Genomic DNA, 24,243 nt, shown 5'->3' on the forward strand with positions numbered 1-24,243 from the left:
ATCGCTACTAGCACTCGGCCTGCAGCACTTGACATGTTAGGGGTGGTTTATATCGCTACTAGCACTCGGCCTGCAGCACTTGACATGTTAGGGGTGGTTTATATCGCTACTAGCACTCGGCCTGCAGCACTTGACATGTTAGGGGTGGTTTATATCGCTACTAGCACTCGGCCTGCAGCACTTGACATGTTAGGGGTGGTTTATATCGCTACTAGCATTCGGCCTGCAGCACTTGACATGTTAGGGGTGGTTTATATCGCTACTAGCACTCGGCCTGCAGCACTTGACATGTTAGGGGTGGTTTATATCGCTACTAGCACTCGGCCTGCAGCACTTGACATGTTAGGGGTGGTTTATATCGCTACTAGCACTCGGCCTGCAGCACTTGACATGTTAGGGGTGGTTTATATCGCTACTAGCACTCGCCTGCAGCACTTGACATGTTAGGGGTGGTTTATATCGCTACTAGCACTCGGCCTGCAGCACTTGACATGTTAGGGGTGGTTTATATGGCTACTAGCACTCGGCCTGCAGCACTTGACATGTTAGGGGTGGTTTATATCGCTACTAGCACTCGGCCTGCAGCTCTTGACATGTTAGGGGTGGTTTATATCGCTACTAGCACTCGGCCTGCAGCACTTGACATGTTAGGGGTGGTTTATATCGCTACTAGCACTCGGCCTGCAGCACTTGACATGTTAGGGGTGGTTTATATCGCTACTAGCACTCGGCCTGCAGCACTTGGACATGTTAGGGGTGGTTTATATCGCTACTAGCACTCGGCCTGCAGCACTTGACATGTTAGGGGTGGTTTATATCGCTACTAGCACTCGGCCTGCAGCACTTGACATGTTAGGGGTGGTTTATATCGCTACTAGCACTCGGCCTGCAGCACTTCACATGTTAGGGGTGGTTTATATCGCTACTAGCACTCGGCCTGCAGCACTTCACATGTTAGGTGGTTTATATCGCTACTAGCACTCGGCCTGCAGAACTTCACATGTTAGGGGTGGTTTATATCGCTACTAGCACTCGGCCTGCAGAACTTGACATGTTAGGGGTGGTTTATATCGCTACTAGCACTCGGCCTGCAGCACTTGACATGTTAGGGGTGGTTTATATCGCTACTAGCACTCGGCCTGCAGCACTTGACATGTTAGGGGTGGTTTATATCGCTACTAGCACTCGGCCTGCAGCACTTGACATGTTAGGGGTGGTTTATATCGCTACTAGCACTCGGCCTGCAGCACTTGACATGTTAGGGGTGGTTTATATCGCTACTAGCACTCGGCCTGCAGCACTTGACATGTTAGGGGTGGTTTATATCGCTACTAGCACTCGGCCTGCAGCACTTGACATGTTAGGGGTGGTTTATATCGCTACTAGCACTCGGCCTGCAGCACTTCACATGTTAGGGGTGGTTTATATCGCTACTAGCACTCGGCCTGCAGCACTTGACATGTTAGGGGTGGTTTATAGTAAACTGTTATTCATCTCTCTGCTGAATTCATAACAATATGCATTCATGTGAAACATACACAATGGGCAACAATTAGGTTTAGTCTTGGCTCCCTGAAATCAACCTCATTTCTAATTTCTCACTTCTAAATAAAAGTTTCAGTTTTTTCAAGGTAAGTTTTTTAAGATTAAGATAAAGTTTTAAAAGATAGGTTTTGAGTTAAGTTTTTTTAAAGATAAATTGTTATTAACAAGGAAAGACAGACCAGTCATACACCTTTGGTATTGTGAAATATCTAATAATTGTGCTCTGAACCTGGGAATATCCCAACTGATGCGCAGTCATTAACCTGTAAATCAACTTACATGTTCCTTGTCATTGATAAGTTTCTTCTTCTGTTGCAGCAATTCCTCCAGCTGGTAGAAGGATTTAGCCACCACCGGGTCTACATAGCGTAGGTCAGCCGATGTCAGGCTTGATTCTCTGCCTAATAGCCATTTAAAGAACGGCAGACCTAGTGGTATATCCAACTGAAAAAGAGTATCAAATTATCAGTGGCTGCCTGCCTCAAGAAAATACAAGATTCAACAAATATCAGTTTTGAGAACACAGAGGCCGATTTGACAATTATCAGGCATCGGGCAGAAATACTGTTCCATACTTTTATAAAGACCTTTTCATAAGTTTCATTTCCATACTTTCTGTAATTCATTTTGAAATAGCAGAGAAAATCAACTAAGCAGAGAAAATCAACTAAGTTTAGAAACATTTAATTTTATAGGGAAAGTTTTTCAATAACTCAAAGCTTTCGTATTGGATACAAGCATTTTTTTCTGTCTACTCATATTTTAAGTAAGTAACCTTGTAAAAGCATGACCCCCATGATTGGGCTATTCTAGTTGAAATCCTTGCACCTCCTATGGAAGACACAACCTTATACACAGGGAGTGTGAATTTCAAATGGAGTTACCTGAATGGGCGAATCCCTGTGTAGGATATAAAGGTCATGTCTTCCATTAGGGTGTATGGATTTGAACTGGAATAGTCCATTTATATTGCTCAAACAACAATACATTTCTGCAACCACAAATTCAAATATCAATGATAAAGATCCCACTACAATTCACCTCAAGTTTGGTAGAGATGTTAGTACTTACAAAAGGTTGCGGCTCAACCCACCATTGTATGCATATGTTTTCACTCTGTGGGATGAGGTTAGCACGAGGGATGAGGTTAGCAGTCGCGATTCAATACTGCAAAATATGTACCTACATTACTATCAAACTTAAGGTGACGTATATACAGTACGAGATTGAAATAGTCATATCTTAAACAGGTCCCATCATAATCAATAATCACAGCTAGCCTTCAAACATTATTATGTTTTGTTGAATCCAAGTGTGTAAAAATATTGGATCCAAAGCATAATAATGATGAAATTGGATGCTTTACGCCCAATATATATTGGTCTCGCTATGAGTTTAAGAAATAAAGGGTAATGCATTATCCTTTACACAAAAAAAATAATGTGTCGAGGAAGTAAAACGTAAATAATGGGTGAGGCGCAGCGAACCCATTATTTAAACGCTTTTACTGCCGAGGACACATTATTTATGTAAAGGATAATGCTGCACCCTTTATTTCTATTCTATTACCACAAAATAGTGCGATTAAAAGAGAAAATATCACATTTTTGCCCAAATATTTCAAGTTGTTTACCTCAAGGTGAAGTGCATACGCGTAGCCAAAGCGTAAGTGATAGCGAGTATTACAGAACGCGTATAACCAAGCGTAATGCTTTGCGTAGAATACGTAATGACACTAATTCACTGCATCGTGCTTTGCTGTGCGCTGTGATGCGAAAAGAGCATAAAGTTTGTTGTACTGGCCACTTTATTGCTAATTAATGGTCTTTCACATGACGGGTTTCAACAAATCACAGTGCGCGATTTTGAATAATGGGTCGTGGGGGTAATAGAATTTAAAATATTGACTCGACTACGTCTCGTCCAATATTTTAAAACTCATAGCTCGACCAATAAATATGGGCTCTATCGATCCAATTTTATATCAAACTTGGTACTTACCATTCTAGAATCCATTAGTGCTTTTGCCATAAACTTGCCTATAAACTTGAACTTTGCCTTGATGCGATTGACCACCTGTGATTTGGCATTCCTTGCTAACGGTGCCGGGAATAAACCCATAGGGCTATGTACATAGTTAACTCCTGCTTGAGCACCTGGTTTTACAAGGGAAGAAAATAAAGACAAACAATCTATAATAAATTACTGAAACTTACAAATTGGTAAGGCTAAAAACTTTTACGGCGACTTTTGCGATGCGAAGAACAAGGTCGTGCTCACTTCAATTTTGTTTTTGTTTACGTTAAGGGTGTCAAATTAAGTTTTTTAGTTTCAGAAGCACTGAAAGCTCTCCGTGAGCTAAACACTGAGTAAACAGTCACAATACACTACAATACAGTCATCTGTCCGAGAAGCCTCAGCCGTGTAGTCCAGTACTCCGGTCACTGAATTAACTATTATTATACCCTAGGCATTCAATATCCTTTTTGGGGATCCAGACTTAGGGTTGCCAAAAATTTTCAGTCAGAATCACGGGTCAAATCATCAGGACTTCACCCAATTTTTCTCTTAAAACCATTGGTTTTCTAGGAAACTACCGGAAGTTGCGGGAGCCAATGTTGAAAACTATCTCAATTTCTTTTCCTTAACCATTCTTTTATATATGGGACAGGAAATGTACAAATTGCGGGGAACATTTCAAAAGTCACCCAATTGGGCTACCAAAGTGTTGGTTTGGCAACCCTGACTATGAACAAACATCGCATTTACACCTATTGTGGCACATCTTGGAGAGTCATCAAATCAATTATGTAAACATTTACTCAAGAGGGTGAAATGTCGTTTTTGGAGGTCAATACTGAACATCTCACACCTAGTAATATTAAACTAACTAACCAATGGCTACAAAATATTGAACAGCAACACACCTTGAACATGTACAATGTATGTGACCCAATGAGTTTGAGTATTATAGTGGCCATTCTCTCATTTACATAATGACAATGATATTGGTTGGTACTGGAGTGAGTGGTCATTGTTTATACGCCCATCAATTACATGATGACAATAATTATATTGACTTCTGAATCATTTTTGAGGGGCTGTTGAGGAATTTCCTCTGAACTTTTCATGAGTAATTTCATCTTTTTCTGAGTAGTGTCAGCTACACCTATGCAACTTTCTGCTACATGATGTGTACTTAACAAACAAACCACCTAGGTATTGCATTGCTAAATGATAATCTCTCTAACGAAACTAATCACATTAAATAGCACATTTACACACCCAACATATCAGTACAATTTACCGACTGCCGAAAGGCTGTGACCGCTAAAGACTGTGACCATAAACCACAGGTTACCGCTAGTATGGATTAAAAACATTGTTTTGGCTTTTTTTTAAGTTTTCATATATATGAGTATCAAAATATTCTTTAATTTTTCAGTATTATTCAGTATTCTTTAGTAAATTCAGTTCAAAATAATGAACATCGGTTATACTTGGCAGCTCTGTAAATGTCCAAATTATTAACTCCGTTTAAACCTGGTAAAGTCACAAACGAAATGAACGAAATGATTGATATTCTTTGCGTTGCATCAAGTTCGGGAGTGATGTCAATACTTTTTCGCAGTTACCCTGCAAGCGGGCCGACAAACCTTACTTGTATGTGTGCGTGTATGCTCTATGCAACTAACTTGACGTACACAATTTGATACTCCTCCCAGCAAAATATGCACATACATCACTCAAGAACTTGAAGCAAACCAATATATAGCCTTAATGCCAACCCTTACCTTTAGGATCAGCTAATATTGTTGCTTCTCCCCTCCATAAATCTAGATCGGCTCTTTGTAATTCTTGAGACACAAGTGCATAGAATTCTAATGTTGGTCCGAGGCCAGTACCCACCTGTGAAAAACAAAACACAGTCAAGATTTAAACATTCACCTTGTGACAGAGTGTGCCCTAAATTTACATTATTTGACTTGGGGGGAAAATGATAGTTTGACAGTTCAGTCAATAGTATACATAATCGCCTCACCTCATTTTCATACTGTACTTCTAGTATGGCTCTTGAGCTTGCTAAATCGTCCATCACTGACTCGGCTTGTTTTAGTAAATCTCCTCTTGATACAGTTCGCTAGAATAAAGAAAAACAACATTATCTTACACCAAACAGACATAGCGATACCGGTTTTTTTTAAGGAACAAACTTTAAGCAGCAACGAGACAATGCTACTGCATCCTGGGTAATTGGGCTATTCCACTTGAAATCCATGCACTCCTATGGAAGACATGACCTTAATCTCCCACAAAGGGCATGTGAATTACAAATGGAGTTAACGAAATGGGTGACTCCATTTGAAGTCTATACCCCATAGGTGTGAGATTGAGGTCATGTCTTCCATAGGGGGTGTGTGTATTTCAACTAGAATAGCCTAATGGTTACTGGTTAGTTACTCAAAACATAACACATGAATTCAAACTATTCACCTTGTGACAAACTAGGCCCAAAATTTACATTTTTTGACTTGGAAAAAATGCAATACAAGTTTTTTCCCAAAAAAGTTACAAATATTTCATAGTAGTTATTTACAGCAAGTGTGCACATAATTATTTCAATGAATACAATTTCAGTGTGGAAATAGCAAGGTAGTGAGGTTTTAGTTTATTGCTGGGCCATAATTAAGAAAAATACCTTAATTTGATACGAGTTTGAATTTCAAATATCTTACTTTTCTCCTGTCTAACCTAGGTGCAACCCGTTCATTAGAATCCGACACATTAAGATCCGGATTGTTATCTTGCAGTCTCTGCATAGCACGATCACGATCAAATGCGGTAGCGTAGAACAGCATCTGACGGGTGTCAAATGGCAACAGGAATGGACTGTTGAGGAAAATCAAGATATCAATGAAGTCAGTTGTAGAAGATATGATTTAGTGATAAGCACATTAACCACAGAGAATCAGAAATGCAATTTATTTATATCAGATATAACAATTTATTTCAAACATTATAACTTACAGGAATCAAATATACAGAAGTCTCCAGTGAGTTGTACAACTGTCATAAGTACACCTTACTTACATGTCTATAACAGTCTTATTAGAAAATGTTTCATTCACTAATGTTTAAGGTAGTGTAAACAAATTGATCAAGGATAGCCAATTTTCAAAAAGCAAAACCATAACAATTTACCTTAAGTTTCTACCTTTAGGTTGACCGCCGGTTCCGTCCGGCCGGTTGCTATTGTTCTAAACAATGGTAACTAGACCGAACCGTGCAGAACCGCTCTTCAACCGCCGGTCGAGTTTTGATTTCATCCCTTACCAAGTACTGACCACAGAATAGAGCCATCTATACGGAGGGCTAAGAATACGTGGTATCCACCTACATAAGGCTCTTCCAGTTAAAACCAATAACCCCCCTGTGAGAGACGCAATCTGAATTCAAACTCTGTGAATTTCAAATGGGTTACCTGAACGGGTAATGCCATTTGAAATTTACACTCTCTGTGTGGGAGATTAAAGTCATCTCTTCCATAGGTGGTGTATGGATTTCAACTGGAATAACCCATACACTCCACCTCTATAGTTTTGGTTGAAGGTTCATACACCTACTAGTGGTGTACCAAATGGACCAAGGTACCCCATGCATTCATTATTAGACACAAAAAAATATTGTTGTGTTGCCCTCAAGTGGGAAAATGGGAAAGTTGGGTCGGATGTATACCTGTTAGACATCAATTAAAGACTAGTCTTTCAATAAAATATTATAATTTGATGTGAAAAACATTGATTTTTTGAACAAATCTGTAAAAATCATCATTAAAAAATTTTTTTTTAAATGCCGACCCTGATTTTTCAGGATTTAGGGTCGGGCGGTTGAGGGCAACACAACATTTTTTTTTTGGCCTTAGCATGTATATTGAAGTCTAGCCTAGCACCTACCATGTATTAGCTACAGCATTAAGCCATGTTGGAAGATTTCCCGTCATTATCACCAATGGGTCTTGGAGTTGTCTAGCTGCCTTAGCAGTCAACTTGCTGCTAATGAACTCATTACCATTCAATGCTGACTGTGGCATCACTCCCTGGTAGGTGGGTGGCAAAAATACACACAATATGTTAATCATCTTACAACAAGTTAATTTGAAAGCCAGAAACCAGGCTACCTTCTGGGATCTTACGTAAACAGCATTTGACAAGGTTGCATACTTTTTCAATGATTCCCTGTACTTCAATTCAAAATACAAGAAACCACTTTCAAATCTTAATCCCAGTGATTTGGTCATGGAATGACTATTTTCACCCCCTACTTTACATCCCCCAACTAATACATAATGCGATAGTCTAAATATACAGTAATATTACATGATAAATATGCAAAAAGCAACACAGGTACAAGACAGCTTAGCAATATAATGGTTAACATTACTGTGATGCTTCAAACAAAGCTGTCATTTCAATGTACAGACAAAAAAAATCACCACTTTTTCACATTTCATTGTAAATTGCGCGGAAAATTCAAATTTTGCAATTGCGCGGAGGAATTAAAATTTTATAGAATTTTGCGCACCTAAAGTCGTTGGAGCTTGCCTATAGTGTCTCTCGTCTCAAGTTGAGAGTAACACCATGTTGGATTTCATTTCACAGCGGCAGATTCGAATCATGCGCTCTAACCTAATTACGCAGGACGTATACACACATGTAGGTCCATTTATCCGTACCTTGGCGATGCAACCGCGTAAAGAATAAAATTATCTGCATTACATAGCTCACCTCAAACATACAATTCCAATGCGTGTTGAGACCATAGAGAATTCTAAGTAAAGTAATTGCCTCTGCGGATGGATCATCTATGATTACTCCACCAGGTAATTTAGTGGTCATATATCGATCTAGTGATGACACTGTTGCTGGACACTGCCCATCTAGAATGAATCAAGGCATATAAGATATAATTTAGTGGTCATATATCGATCTAGTGATGACACTGTTGCTGGACACTGCCCATCTATAATGAATGAATCAAGGCATATAAGATAGCATCATGTACCAATTAAGGATAAAATGTACAGTGTGACATGTTCGAGAAACAAAAAAAAGCTAGACTTAGCTGTGGTCTAAGACCACGAACACAGCCGTTTTGGGACCCCGTAATGCCATTTGACCCCAAAATATATGAAAATCCCATAAACATTGGCTAATGTCAACGTATGTGTGCAAGTGGCATCACTTTGCCATGTTATTTATGGCAGAAGGGGCATTTTGAAGGCTTTTTTGTCTCAGACCGGAAGTGACCCCTTAATGACCTTTTACCCAAAATAAAAAATACCACATATACACTGAGTAACATCAATTCATGAGTAAATGTACCGTCTCTGTGCTATATTTTTCTTGGCTGATAAAGTTTTTGAAGTTATTTCGCTTTATACCGGAAGTGACACCTTAATGACCTTTGACCTCAAATCTGTGTACACCCCATAGACACTGGGTAATAACAATGCATGTGGGTAAGTGGCATCACTGTCCCACGTAATTTGTGGGAGAAGATGCATTTTAAAGGTATTTCGTTTTATACCGAAATGACCCCTTAATGACCTTTGACCCCAAATAAAAAATACCATATATACATTGGGTAAACACAATTCATGTGTGAACATATCATCACTCTCCTATGTTTTTCTTAGTTTATACAATTTTTGAAGATATTTCGATTTATACCGGAAGTGACCCCTTAATGACCTTTGACCCAAAATCTGTGTACACCACATTGACACTGATTAATAACAATGCATGTGTGCAAGTGGTGTCATTGTCCTACGTAATTTGTGGGAGAAGATGCATTTTAAAGCTATTTTGTTTTAAACCTGAAGTGACCCCTTAATGACCTTTTGACCCCAAATAAAAAAATACCACATGTACATTGGGTAACTGCAATTCAAATGTGAACATACCGTTACTGTCCTATGTTCTCCTGAGCTAATAAAAAAATTTGAAGGTATTCCGTTTTATGCCGGAAGTGACCCCTTAATGACCTTTGACCCCAAATATGTGTACACCTTATAGACACTGGGTAATTACAATGCATGTGTGCAAGTTAAGCGCCACTGTCCCACGTAATTTGTAGGAGAAGGTGCATTTGAGTTAAAATCACGTTTTTTAACCCCTGACCCAGCATGACCTTTGACCCCACGAAAGTGTCATGTGACATGTAGGGCAAGGTCAATGATCATTGTGACGAAGTTAGGTCAAAATCGATGTAAGCGTGTGAGTGCTAGAGCAAATGTAATGGTTGACAGAAGAAGAAGAAAGAAAGAAAGAACCTGTAAGAAAAAAGACACAGCCGTGACTAACGTCACGGCTGTGTAAGAATAAATTTTGATTAAAATTTTACTGCTTTGATCAAATTTGTGAAATTTTTGTTTTCTTTAGTCATAAAAATTATGTTAAATATTATGAGACAGACCGATGTACAATGGACCATTCTATTTGAAAACCACACCCCCACTTGTGGAAGATTTTGGTTTTTCCTACCAAATTCAATAGTTTAACCCCCTGAGCACTACCCGCTGATCTATAGTAGGAATTCCAATTGAATGAACGCAGCTTTCAACAGCTGTACTCGATCCAACCGCGACCGTATATCGCGTATTTCAAACTACAACGCGAACGCACGACCTTGGATACAATGCTAACCAATCACGAGTGTGTTGGCATGGTTGAAATGGTTGAATTCGCTTCCGCGTTACTCACGCACGGTCGCACACGCTGGCGTACATCGCGCAGTGTACGCAAAAATCGTCACGCTATCAAAAGCTGCGTTCATTCAATTGGAATTCCCACTATAACATTGCCTCAATTACATGATATCTTCACTTTAATCACCAATCAGAATGGAGCTTTGCAAATAATTCACCCCAATTTTTTTGTGTGGTGAAATTATTCTAACAATCATCCATAAATAGTGGAGATATGGCAGATTGTGGACCTCCAAACACAATTATCTAATTTTATGCCAAATTGTGCAAAATTCAACTGAATTTTCACAAATTCACAAACTTTCAACTAGAAAAGATGAAAGGTGAAAGATGTATTGTTTCATTCCCTCGCCGTTCTGGCTCGTGGAATGGAACAATCCATCTTTCACCTCGTGATTATATTTCGACCATCACACTCATAGACAGTTAATATTTGTATATTATATCACTCATACATAAATTCTAGACAGTTCATTGGTTGATTTCCATTTATCATTTTTACCATCAGCCTCTCCGTGTGATAGCTTTTACCATCATAGTGCTGTGCCAAGCCGTGCGCTGACTCTTAGACTCGCCGATTTAGTTATGGGGTGAACAAAATGTGAGGTATATCATGGCAAAACATGGTGTTATTTATGTTGATGAAAAAATGTATTTTCTAACTTAAGGTCGGATCGTCGACTAGATCGTGTCATGCACCGAATCCCCTCAAAATTTCCTTAATTGTGCCCTATCCTGTAATAAATATCTTCCCCAAATTACAGATCGGGGCATCATTTAAATCGTTCAGAATCAGCAAAAAACAAAATGTCAATTTTCACTAACTTAGCCGTCTCATTGATATTGCGCAATCACAATAGTATCGTGCATGTATGAATAAAATAATAACATTGCTTGGCATAGTTTCATTGAACATTTTTGTCTGATTTTTCTGGGAAATTTTTAGAATGCTATGAGTTGTACAGTAAGAATATATGAAATTCTCAGCGAGCGACAAAATTCAACACACTCGTGCACAGCGGCTCCCCGGGCTCTTGAAATTGTCACCGGGAATTCAGCTGTGAGCATTCGACACTCCCTATACTCATACACACACCGCTTATACGGAGCAATTTGGCTCCCAAGTTTCACTAGTTTTCGTGCACAATTAACTTACCAGTCAATTTGGTAAATATCCAATACCTCAAAGTTTTGTTTACCTTTGAAGGATTTATCTGAATAGTGTTTTCCCACCCAGTGAAAGTATTAGTGTTTGGTCAGTAGCAAAGATTAATTGTTATAAATTGATCTTTCTTTATGAATGAAATTTGCCACCTGCTACGTAATATCTGGACACTTACACACGCAAAAGTGTTTTCTGTAAAAAATGCCTAAAATAGGGATTTTCAGAATTATTGTCACAAAAATTGACTTAAGGGGTACTACACCCTGTAGTAGATTTGACTATTTTTGCATTTTCTCAAAAATAATAACACACTGGTAACAAAAGTTATGTATATTATTGGGGCAAGGATTCCAATTACTACACTGAAATTTCAGTGCCTCAAGACAAGCGGTCCCGTATATATGAGAAGAAATGGGGTACATCCTAGCGGTACCTTATTTCTTATCATAAATAACGAACCGCTTGTCTTGGGTCACTGAAATTCCAGTGTAGTAATTGGATTCCTTGCCCCTATAATATACATAACTTTCATTACCACTGTGTTATTAGTTTTTGAGAAAAATGCAAAAAAATAGGCACACATTTATCGAGGGGTGTAGTACCCCCTTAATGTAGACATTTATTTTAAATTGAAAGTTAAACACAACAAGATTACCTAAATTCTCTCGCCAGCTTTTGTTACTTTTCAGCTTCTTTAAGCAGAAATAAATTTTTAACGACATCAATATTTTCACAGACTAGAAACACGTGCTATTACGTAATTAATGGACTTAGGCGAAAAAGCTGGCAAGAGATTTTAGATAATATCTATTTACAATTTTTCCGATAGTTGGAATCAGAGTTGAAGTTTTTGCTAGCAATAATTATTAGTCGTAAAATTAAGGTGGAACTAATTAATTGATATTCATTAATTAATGCAAATTAGCAACTCAAATATTTTGTGGTTTCAAGCATTGGGGTGTGTAGTTTACTCATAAAAATCAAGGTGTGCACTAGGAGGCGGAATATTTTTTATAATTTTTTCCTTGCCGACGTGTGGGAACCGAGTTTCCTACCTTAAATAGTATTTCAGTAATAGAATTTATGTACGAGTGATATAAAACAAATATTAACTGTCTTAAATTCATGTAATGGTTGAAATATAATCACTGGGTGAAAGATGACTTGTTCCATCACACTCATAGACAGTTAATATTTGTATACTGTTAGTTTGGATAAAACATCTATCATATCCAAGCATCTTTTCCTCTTTAAATTTAATAACTTTTTACTTAAATGTTATATGGATATTAATTTTATGATTTTACCTAGCCATAAGTCATCATGTTTCCTTGATTTACTGGATGATTTGTGTGAGGAACTCCCTTTGCCTCCTCTCCTATGCCCACTTGTTGAACTACTCGTAGACGACGCACTGGCACCATGACTACTATCGGAGGAATTCTCATTAGCTGGACGGTACCTGTAAACAATTAGCATATCAATTTCATGAGCATATATGTTTTTACAAGGCTGCATTCAAAACACACACACTAAACAAGAAATACATTTAAAAGTCCAATAAAACCAGAGGTGTGCCATTCACTAGGAGCAATTACCACAATGTTACCCCATTTTTAATATTTGAAATTCTGCAATTTCATAATTTCTGGCCATATCACATGAGATGATATAAAATGGCTGAAGCACATGCTGCTTCATACACAAAGCTCAAATCAAAAGATGAAATACTGACTACTGGACTGATTGATTTCAAGACCAAATAAATGAATCTGGATCATAACTTTTCCTTCATGTTATATAAGCATATTCAGAACTGAATGAGCAGGGCAATGCAAATTTGGCTGAAGCATGATTCGAACTGGAGAGCTCTGGTGGTTTGCGGGACCAGAGCTCTACCATCTGAGCAGTCCGGTCCTATGATGGGTGGTGATCCCAATTACCAACATCCTCTTTACTTATGTGTTGTCGTGTGGCATATGATCATGCCCAAAACTGTTCAAGATATTCTTAGTTGTGCATTTATCAAAACAATTCAACACACTAAAACAGAGCTTGTATTGCTTACCATATAACATGTGTTTTAATCCATATACCAGCTCTTCCTAATGGGTTACTTTCATCATCTGTGTCTCTATCATCATCCATTGTATTCTCATTCTGTTTAATGGCCTGGTATACTGTCATATTGTATGGTAGCACACGCTCCCCTATTATGAACTCCAACTTGTGCTTAATGTTGATGTTGGAACTAGAAAATGCCGAAGCCTATGGAGGAGAAAAATTGTACAAAACATGATGATAGAAGAATAGGTTTTCTTACATCTCTATCATTGAATAATTTTAAGACCCTCTCCCAGTGTTAATCGAGTTATTCAAAATCATATTAACTGTACTCAGTGTAAGGTTCATTGATCTGTTTTTTGTTCTTCTGTGGCATATTATGCAATTTATATGCAGCTGATCCAGAAATGGGGGATTGCAATTCCAATCATGCTACGTTTATTACTCTATAATTATACCAACAAAGAATTCTAATCCAAATAAGTAGATGGGTTTTCTCAGTGAATTCATAAAAAGTTAGTAGCATTTTTACGAGTATGCCGTCAGTTAGTCAGAGACACATCTGCCAAAAGCTCGACCACTCACACTCGTAGAAATATACTTTAACATATAGATAAGAACACAAACATTTGGGCCAACAATGCGGGAATTCCTTTCTTAAACAGGGAAACCTTTCATGCCTGATCAAGATGGGTCACCTACCAGTGTTTCATCAATGTCATCATCTGAGGCATCCTCTTCACTGTCTTCATCCTCCTGTCGTATTCTGCCGTAACCTCTCACCACCAGGTACCTCTCTATAGCCTGTACTAAGGCTAACGGATCAATCTTAACAGGACCACCTCGCCATTGTCTCAGATTTGTACAACCTGGATGTCTCTGTAGTTGGCACTGAAATGGTAATGTGAGAAGAAGATTCATCAATCTGCTCCTTTCTTCACAACATGTCGTAGCTTAATATTAACAATGACTAATTTCAGATTATGCATTCTTATCTTTAAAAAACACATTTTCTTTCAAAATCAGCCTATACACATGATTTTGAATGCAAGTCTTTTGGCTTGATTGTCACAGCATACGAAAAACACCCTATGTTTTTGGCCCTTATATCCAAAAATCTCCTAAATATTGACTTTCACTGCCAGTTAGGACTAACTAAAAGATTAGGATTTATCTGTTTCAGTTGGCAAAACAAGATAATATTTTTATAATCCAAAAAATTGCTGTATTTTTCTGGAATGGAGTAGTCAGAACATATGATACTATACTGCAACCAGAAAAATACATGCCTATGTCACTAAAATACTAGAGCTGAAACTCACTGTAGGCATTGAAATAAAAGATTTTTTTAAAGAAATAGCACTACACATTGGCCTTTGAGTGCACTGCATATCATTACTCTCACCTTTAACTGGTGGGTATTGAAGAACTTGAGAGCCTGTGACCCTCTGCTACTGGAAGTGCCTGCACCAGGAAGGTCATGAACTTTGACTGGAAATTGTTCTAGGTGATTGATGCAGCCATTGACCTTGCTGACTAAGGAGATGAATGGGGTAATGGCAGACAGGTCCAGTGTCTTCACAGGTTGAGCACCCGTAGGCTGAAAGAGAAGCAAACAAAAAGATGATTTGTTTTGTAACCAGACAATATTTTTGGTGAAAAGATGCTCAATATTTTGGTATAGGACTCCTGTGATGACAATTATTTGCCCAATGCAAATTCACTGATCAATCCATATTCATACACTCCTAGATAGCAAGAACCAAACATTAGAAAAATGTGAACCATGCATTAATTCTGTATAATGCTCAGGCCAGCACTCCGCATACTACACGCAGTGCTTTCAAACGTGTTCATTTTTCTTGCCGGTTGATGCAAGTTACTTGTATTTTCCGACATTTTTCGTGACAATTTTGTCATAAAAATAGCACAAAAAAATTATGGAACTTTTTCTTGTGTAAAATCATGGGACTTTTTTTCTTGTGTATGAAATAGGTTAATACATGTTTATCACTGTACACAATAATGCACAAGTTTGTTTTGTACCAATTTCACTCCCAACAAGTGATATGCATCTATTAACCTATAATGAATTAAATCTCATTTGATTCATTTCAGTTGATGTTTATCCAACTTTCTTTTAATCCGTACTAATGACACCCGACTTACTGTCACCACCAGCCTTGCACTTGTTGTTTCCTTTGTTTTGTCCTCTTTTATTTGCCAAAACAAGTTCTTACCCCATACAATTTGAAGAGTTCAGGCGTTTTCAAACTTTTTACATCTGCCCTACAATGCTAGCTTAACAAATCCAATGTATTGAAAATTATCTACTTAGTTCTCTGGGTGATAGGATGAACAAATTTTTTTAATTATTTTTAGCTGCGGGTAGCAGCTCTATAAGTCACCATGTCTCTCCGTCTGTTAGTCCGTCCGTCCGTCCGTTAGTCCGTTAGTAACAAACGCTAAAAAATGCTGTTACGTCTACATTGTTTGTCGCATGGCTATGATACTTGGTGAGGGGAGGGCCTATACCGCCCCATACTGGAAAAAGTTTCATTCCAAATTTGGGAAAATGAGGGAAATTGAGGAAGTTAAGGGAAATTGAAGAGAATTAAGGGAAATTGGGATTTTTTTTTTGAAGAGAATTAAGGAAATTGAAATTTTTTAAATTTTTTTCCAAATTTTTTTTTTTGAAATTTTTTTTCCGAAATTTTTTTTTTTTTTCTGAATTTTTTTTTTTTCCAAATTTTTTTTGAATTTTTTTTTTTTTGAATTTTTTTTTCCGAAATTTTTTTTTTTTTCCTAATTTTTTTTTTTCCGAAATTTTGTTGTTGAAATTTTACAAACTTGAACCTGCTTCAAAGACACCAACACTGCAAAATTGAATTCCTTGTCCCGCAACGACCGCTACGGATCCGACGGTACTTGTTTAATCTTTACATAGAGCAGTCAGCGCATATAAATGTTGAAAAAAACAGTGCATCTAGCCGGATTCGAGCCGGCGACCTTCGCATTTCTAGCATAACTCTCTAGCCAATTGAGCCACATCATTCGAACCTAATACCTATAGATTTAAACCTTCCACTCTTCTCCAGTGTTCCTCTGTGGCTCAATTGGCTAGAGCATCGTACTAGTAATGTGAAGGTCGCCGGTTCGAATCTGGCCAGATGCATTGGTTTTTTTGTTTTGTTTTGGGGTTTTTTTCAACATTTATGTCCGCTGGCTGCTCTGGGTAAAGATTTTTTTTAAATTGTAAATCCAATGCATATTTTTGAAACTGTGATAAAAAAAACAGCACATATTTTCTAATTATGTTTGTTATATTGTACAAGTTATATTTGTCTATAACTCAAAATGAGATTTGCATGTGAACACTTCATTTGACTGAGGCATAAAATAATTCCCACCAATCTAGGGCACAACTCATTATAATGGGCAGTTCCATTTAAAATCCACACCCATGTGGAAGATTTCGCTTGTCTTACACAGAGGGAGTATGAGTTTTGAATAGAATAGACAATTGGGTAACTTCTATTTGAAATACTTACTCCAGTTGTGGAAGATAAAGTAAAATCATAATACAGGGGGAGTATGGGTTTCAAAATAATTAACCCTGACCAATTACATTTGAAAAACATACTCCTCCTGTGGAAGATTTTGGACCCCTGTGGAAGATATTTCCAAAATCTTCCACAGGCAGTGTTGATTTCAATTGGAATAGCCCAATATATACTTACAGGACAATTAAGGAACACATGTAGGAATCTCTTGACTCTTCCCTCTCTACCCACACCATCTCTGTCACTTGAAGAGGTTAGGTATGAGAGCAGCTTGCCCACCAAACCACTGTGTAGGATTTCAAAAGGTGACACGTCCGAATTGGCCAAGATGTCGGCAATCTCTTGCAAGATTTCCAACCCATGGTCTCTCTGCAATGTAGAAAAGGCAACAAAAAGTTTGATTACATGTGATTATGGGAACTTGCTTTTCATTTCCAGCATGGCGATATTGCAAGCAGTTATTTATTGGGTTTCTTACTTCAGCTTTTTTAGAAGGCGATCAGTCGCTACCAGAAAGTCATGTCTACACCGACTATTATGAATATATGGAGATCAACGTCTGAATAAAAGCTCACAATTCGCTGTATAAGTGACATCATAATTGGATCAACTACCATAGCAATAGATGAATACAAGACTAGATCAGGTTGCACTCATCACTTGTGTACATCTGCTATCATAAATTGGATACAATACCGCTCCTTTCAAAGATAATAATCTTACCGGTGCGAGTGATCAGCATAATATGGTTAAATGCATAGGAGCCACATAAACGTTGTAGTGCAGGGCGATATCAGCAAAAATTGTATTCATCTGATAGCTTTTTTAATAATGCACTAATTAAGATGGTTGACTATCACCATGTTCTTCACATGCTGTATGAGCATATAAGTTTTGAGAGAGTGATTTGAATTACTTACATCCAGTATAAGTTCATCTACAGCCGTGCATAGTTTGTTAAGAAGATCTAGTGCTGGGTGGCTATCTCCCTGATGCTCCAAACCAAAGTACTGTGTAATAAACTTGCCAGCTGCAACAACAAGAAAAAATAGAAAAGTGACAAACATTACTTCTTTTATTTCGTTATTGTTTAGTTTCCTATTAGGCCCTTCGCACTTGATTATTAGTTTCCTGTTTAAGATTTTGAAAAAGGGACGAGGTGACTTTTAATTATTAATTATTAATTTTATTTTATTTTCTTTATTTGGTTTGAACTATTACAAGCAACTATCGACTCGTTAAGACAAGGGCGGGCATTTAATTATTTCACAACAATATTTGATTTTATAAATAAGTGAAGGTGGAGTTGTACTCTTTGTTCATTCATCATTATTGTTGATATTATTAAAGTCAGAAAATGTCAAGTAGAAGTAGTTGAAAGTTATTTTAAAGGAGAAAATTGGAAATAAAAATAAAATAACTAATTATTTTGAGATTTTCAATTATGGACGCGGGCGGTAAAGGAAACTAATAATCAAGTGCGAAGGGCCTTATTAAAAAATCTTAACTACATCATGCTGATATAATCAGGGATATGAAAAATAATTAAAAGTTTGAAACACAAAGTAAGTTCAATAATCTCAAGTCAAATTGGCTTAAGTCTGTTAATTCTCAAGTGACTTCAGTGTGTATTCAGATTTCATTAACTATAAATTGCATGGCCAAAGATTTTCTTTCAACACTTTTTTTGTTACTCTTTGTTGATGAATTTAATGTTTCCCTGTTATCAAAATCTAACAGTTATCAACAAACTAGTCTTGACAAACAAAAATAAAATCAAGCAAATAATCAATGACTACATGTACTTCTGTGACACCTTATTGATTTGCCAAGATGTAAAGTAAATTTCTTAATTCACCAGAGTTTCAGATACACGCTGGTGATCATTGTGTGTGCAGAAGAGGCAAAGTCTCCACTCCTATGTGCTCGATGATCAGTCAATGACCAATGGGTCAACCATCTTGTTGTCATTATTTGTTGATAAGCCAATCAGCGTGATTGTTTATCTGTCTGCATTCACTTCAAGCTTGTATACACCCAACGAACAATTAGACAGTCATTTCAACTTACATTGATCTTTGATCCAAGCTTTGACTTTCTCTTTTTGATTACTACTACTCTGGCTGCTCCCCATCACTGCATGCGCTCCTATGGTAGCCATAACAGGTGTCCCTATACTATCACTGCCAGCAGCTGCTCTATCAGCGTGTCTCCCGTGGTGATGATGATGGTGTCCATGGCTACTGCTGCCACTACGATGCTGACTGGACTCTTTGGTTGCTTTGCTTTCAGCAGATGGACTATGGTGACTACTAGGTGAACTGCTGTTGCTACTGCTACCCACAGTTGCGTTACTACTGCCGGAGCGCCCCCAACGTGACGGGTTCAAGCTTGCCAGGAATGAGGACCGTGATGTGGCACCAGAGTTTTTGCCTAAAGGAGAACAAATGGTGAGAACATTCATGAAAGAACAAAATATTAGCATCAAGTTGAACTACCTTCATCACCTTTAGAAAAATCTGGGTCAGTTTGGCACAATTTAAGACTCTGGTATGCCACTTGTGTGTGGCGTATTGTATTGTACAACATAGCCTTCAGTTTAATCAAATTAATCAATGAGATTAGAAAAATACCATGTAAACACCAATTGTTTGAGTCACTGTGTGAAATTTAATACTACACGCTCCGGAGCACGCACTGACGTCACTATCTTGAGGAAGCAACATGGACTATATACCTGATCATGGTCTATACATACCTGATGCCGATTTGCCTTTACTACTAGATGGTCTACCAGTAGGAGTCTTGGAAGGTGGAGGAATTGGAACAGACACACCACCTAGCCTGCCTTGAGCATCCAACACATCAAATGGAGAAGACGATGGCTCGTCTGCACTCGCATCCTCGCTCTTGCGTCCAACAGTCCGCTTTGGAGGGCGCTTCCATTTCAGAACATCGCTTAGTCTCCTGTAAGACATAATTCAGTGTGTTGCACCTTGTAACAAAGTCTATTTTGTTTTACGATGCATCCTAGTTTGCTTATTGTATAGAGATACAAAGGGTTCAAAATCATGGAACACAGATTTAATTGGTAACATTACGGTATACTTATTGCTCAGATTTGTGCTTATATGCTGTATTTATGCATGTTGTTTCACAAAACGCTGTTTTTATCTACACAAAACAGATCATATCTGATCCACTGGGTTTGTTGCAGGTGTAGTAGAAATTGTCCATATTTATATAGGTGGAAATCAAAATATATACATGTGAAAGGCGCTATATAGATGTCTATTTATTTATTACAAATCTTTAATTCTACAACAGAAAATATCTTTATGAAGAAAAAATTAAAACAATGTTAGCAACTTCGTTTTACATACACATGCACACCCCATATAAACACACCCCACTTACCCTTGTGGAGGAGTGTCAAAGTCCACACCCACATCAATAGCAGCTGGATCTCTTGGTGTGTCTGATGATGATGGTCCAGGTGCGGCTGTAATCTTGTCTTTGATTGGTGGTGAGGAGTCAGAATCCACCTGTGCCTCTGCTAATTGCTTCACCTGGTGCATCACACCTGTCAACACACAATCATGTTATATTGTCACAAACACATCACAAGAAATAAGTCACCCTCTCAAAATTTTGTCACAACATCGTAAAATAAAACTGTGTACCAATAAAACTAACTTTGAAATAATTATATGACTGTTTAATAAGTGTTGTGTGAAAATGAAAGATGTCCATGACTTCAGGGCTGAATGAGCCCAAATTAAAGACAAAAACTGCCCTTTCCAAAAGTCACTAAGTATAACTGAAATGTGTATTGGGACAAGGAATGGGACTGGCCAATTTGCAACTCACTGTGCTGAACTCTGCACCAAGAAGGGGATTTGCATGATTGAATGATCAAGAATCGATACACATTAGAGTAAATGTTCACTTGGTGAGAATTTTAAACTGCACTCAACCACATGGGTTTTTCCATTAGTAACAAGCCATGAATCAACTTTTGTGACAAGCATAGGCCTACTTTGTGACTTTTGAAAAGGGCAGTTTTTATCTTCAATTTGGGCTCATTCAGCCCTGAATCATGGACATATCTTTCATTTTCACACAACACTTAGTAAACTGCCATATAATTATTTCAAAGTTCGTATTATTGGTACAAAACGAAACCTTACAATGTTATGATGAAATGTTGAGAGGGGGACTTATTTCTTGTGTGTTTACTTCAACAAGACACATACGAGTACACATGCAATTGCACACCGTAATGATCGATTATTACAAAGCAAGGTTACCCATAGAGCTGTGTCAGGAATATTGTACATACGAGTAGCTTATGAAAGATGAGATTCTACTTGATTTAATGAGGGGCAATACCCTATAAATACTTTGTCATGCCTATAAAGTCGCCCTTTCACTGATAAGATATCCAGTTTGGTGGTAGTGGTTCTTGCCTGAATCACTACCTGTCTGCAGTAGCTCAGTGAATTTCAGATGTCGATCATAAGCCACTGAAGCAGTGAACAGCCTAATAATTTCTTCCATCAACATGGCCCTTTGTCCTGAGTATTGTGCACCACATATCAATTAAAACATACCTTCTCTTCTGAAGTACACATGGAATATATCGGGTAGTTTTTGCATCAGTATCTCAGCCATTTGCAATGCTCCAACTACAACTTTGAGATCATGAGAGGACATCATTGCTGCTATATGACTGCAAAAAAAATAACAGAGGGGATTATATTATGTCACCATCTTGAATTTCATCAAGTAGTTTACACTCTATTCATTTTTAACAATGCTGATATTAACTTTTCCAATCTAGGGCTCAATTGCATATTTAGGATATTTCTAGTTGATTGCATATGAAGAGATCATGGACTGTCCAAAGTTGATGAAGTGAGAAGAAAACATGTGTGATGGAACTTGAGGGAAACTCCATTTACTGGTACCAATTCATACTCGGCAGTCCACGCTTTTTAATGCGTGCCGGTTCGAAATTCTGAAAATTGGTAAAAGCGTGGAGGTTTAAACTTTTTGGGTAAAAAGCGTGGAATGGTATAAAGCGTGGGAATAAAATAAAAAGCATGGGCTTGTTTCAGCTTGCAGTATATTTTTATTGAATGTTAAAACAATCATAATTCCAAGAAAAATCGCCAAACCTGCGCAAGATAAAATTCCATTTGATGCAAGCGCCTGTTTACGTGAGTCCAGACCAGCACAATATCCTCCCCGGAAGCCCTTCCGTGATATGCAAATGTCCGATTTTTTCCATGACGTGTTACGATGTGTGGTAGTTAAATTCTTTACATCGATCGTATGTATGAGTGACGTCATTAATCATATGCATAATTGATTGAGCGAAGAAGGGTAGGATATAAGTCACAGAGCGCACGCGAGATACGAATCAGTTCATGACAAGAACAACATTTGGACGCCATAAAAGTACAGTTATGCATTATAATGTAATAAAATTTGCATTGTTCACATAATGTATCAACTTCATGGAGAGAAAAACATCGGACTAGCATGTGTGAAATAGGTGCAGAATTCGCATACTTGATTTACTTGAATATGCGTGTGACTTCATCAATGGATACAAAAAGTGGTGGGGTCAGGAATTTTCAGTATAAAGGGTGCCTCAGTAAAAAGCGTGGGGGCCAGGAATTTTCAGTATAAAGGGTGTCTCAGTAAAAAGGTGGGGGTAAAATAAAAAGGGTGGGGGTCAAACCCCACTGCCGAGTATGGACTTCATCAATGGATACAAAAAGTGGTGGGTCAGGAATTTTCAGTATAAAGGGTGCCTCAGTTAAAAGCGTGGGGTCAGGAATTTTCAGTATAAAGGGTGCCTCAGTGAAAAGGGTGGGGGTAAAATAAAAAGGGTGGGGGTCAAACCCCACTGCCGAGTATGCAATTTTTTCCGTATCTAATATCTAAATAGGGGATCGTTTTTGGAAGGGATTATTCAAAGTGAAGTGAGGATTGGTCATACACTCTCATATTGTCACGGAGGTATAAATACGTTAGTGTTATAGACCTGACGGGAAGTCCTCTTTGGTCTATAGGCTAGCGGCCGCCTCTTAAACCCAGGGTCGTGGGTTCGAGTCCCGGCAGGACCGGAAGTGGCTCGAGAGGCGCAGGATACTTCCGTGAGGGGTTTGTGACATAAATGGTGGCAGCGGTGGGAAACTTTGTCAAGTTGGCGCACCATTAGAACGCATAGCTTTAGATATTTTAGGACCACTGCCTCAGGATACTTCCGTGAGGGGTTTGTGACAATATGAACATTATATTCCCAGTGAAATGTAACAACAGACCTCCTGGCTATAGATAAGCTATGAAATTCTTGCTATATATTGATTATACCACTCAGTTTGTCTGGTGATTCAACATCCCCCGTACACAAACACCCCTCCCCCACACACCCCCTACACGTTTTCACCGACAAACGTGGACCCGAATTGCGTGTGTAGTTGTTAACAGTGAAACCGTGGACTCACACATACAGAATAATCCAAACGTGGACCTAGTATTACACCTACGATAGAGGTATTACACCTACGATAGAGGTACGACCATGCAAGGTTATGCTGTATAGCACCCCCTGCCACTGTCTTATGACCGTGGACGTCCATGGTTCGCTATGTGTGTTTTTTCACAACATAAGTGTGGATTCAAAGTCCATGTTTGTAGGTGAAAACAAATGCCCCCCACACAGCCAAGCCACATATACCAAATAAGAGGCAAACTATTGAAATACCTTGACACAGCATGATTCTTGAGCACATCTTTTAGCAGATCAGGATTGGAGAAGTACACCATACGTAATATTGCTTTCAGGCACTTGTGTCTTACTGCTGGACCAGCCTGTAAACAAAACACATCCAATTTAAAAATACATCATTTTCTCGTATAAGTGTAGAAATTCTCTTTCTGTTTTGCAGAAGTGATTATAAATTTAATGTGAATGAAAATTTATTCTTAAACAATTGAATATATGAATACAAAACCCACCCAAGTCCCATACTTTGGCCACATTGAGTTAAGCATGGGAAATTGTTGCTATACATAGGCCTGTCATATGTATGACAGAACAACTCAAATTCATCCTCTGTGTCTAT

At 38.1% G+C, this 24,243-nt stretch overlaps 1 protein-coding gene across 1 annotated transcript in view; it reads right to left on the reverse strand.

The window, feature by feature from the left end:
- Positions 1-24,243, reverse strand: part of LOC140154533 (E3 ubiquitin-protein ligase TRIP12-like) — a 59,063-nt gene that overhangs the window by 14,206 nt on the left and 20,614 nt on the right. Inside the window, 18 exon segments of the mRNA XM_072177103.1 lie at positions 1,825-1,989; positions 3,547-3,701; positions 5,340-5,454; positions 5,588-5,686; positions 6,282-6,435; positions 7,500-7,642; positions 8,331-8,482; positions 12,785-12,939; positions 13,546-13,745; positions 14,244-14,432; positions 14,947-15,141; positions 17,282-17,473; positions 18,025-18,134; positions 19,175-19,537; positions 19,863-20,071; positions 20,522-20,687; positions 21,718-21,836; positions 23,883-23,989. Coding sequence (XP_072033204.1) covers positions 1,825-1,989; positions 3,547-3,701; positions 5,340-5,454; positions 5,588-5,686; positions 6,282-6,435; positions 7,500-7,642; positions 8,331-8,482; positions 12,785-12,939; positions 13,546-13,745; positions 14,244-14,432; positions 14,947-15,141; positions 17,282-17,473; positions 18,025-18,134; positions 19,175-19,537; positions 19,863-20,071; positions 20,522-20,687; positions 21,718-21,836; positions 23,883-23,989 — 2,988 coding nt within the window.

The sequence above is a fragment of the Amphiura filiformis genome, chromosome 6 (assembly GCF_039555335.1).
Source record: "Amphiura filiformis chromosome 6, Afil_fr2py, whole genome shotgun sequence".
Lineage (NCBI taxonomy): Eukaryota > Metazoa > Echinodermata > Ophiuroidea > Amphilepidida > Amphiuridae > Amphiura > Amphiura filiformis.